A 619-nucleotide genomic window follows, 5' to 3' on the forward strand; every position below is an offset into this window, starting at 1 on the left:
CAAATAATTGCAGTCTGCATATAAACAAGCGCTCTTGAAACCACTGCCCTGACCATCATCATGGTTACTGCGCAGCCGTGTGGTCCTGGAGAACAGCTGAACCGTTGTCCCCGGCCCTGGATATCCATCCAGGTTGTTTTCCAGCCCTGGAGATCAGGAGACAGATGGAATTCTGTTTTTTGACCCTTTCACTAACAAAGCACTCTGCATGTCTCTTGTGTCTTCCAGTTGACCGTCCTCCAATGGAACCCTCCCAGTTTGTCTCAGTTGTTCCTAAATATCCAGACAAGATGGGATTTGATGAGGTAGGAAAGGTGTCTGTGTGTGTGTGCACGTGCACACATGTGCGTGTGTGCAGGTGCTTGTATGTTTATATTGGAACACGAGCCTGAGTACATCTGACAACCAGTGAGACTGAACTGGCTGATGAAAAGGCATTGAGGCCTTGAGAAAACGACTCGGTTTTTGTGATGCCTCCGTTTTCTCATCTTAAAAAAGGAGGATAATGGTAAAATGAGTTCATCATTGAGTCAGAAAATAGTTACTATTTAGTAGTGAAAGTAAATTGGATTTTTCTAGGATATTGCCGTGTCTTAGCAACCTTTTTATCAAGGTTCAA

At 44.3% G+C, this 619-nt stretch overlaps 1 protein-coding gene across 1 annotated transcript in view; it reads left to right on the forward strand.

Moving 5' to 3' along the window:
* The window catches only part of LOC103581453 (procollagen galactosyltransferase 2-like), a gene marked incomplete at its 5' end in the record, with an annotated part of 29,760 nt that overhangs the window by 11,108 nt on the left and 18,033 nt on the right, over positions 1-619 (forward strand). The window contains one exon of the mRNA XM_008563283.1: positions 229-305. Within this exon, the coding sequence (XP_008561505.1) occupies positions 229-305 (77 nt within the window). The remainder of the gene's footprint in view (positions 1-228; positions 306-619) is intronic.

Source organism: Galeopterus variegatus, unplaced genomic scaffold, assembly GCF_000696425.1.
Source record: "Galeopterus variegatus unplaced genomic scaffold, G_variegatus-3.0.2 Scaffold13086, whole genome shotgun sequence".
NCBI lineage: Eukaryota > Metazoa > Chordata > Mammalia > Dermoptera > Cynocephalidae > Galeopterus > Galeopterus variegatus.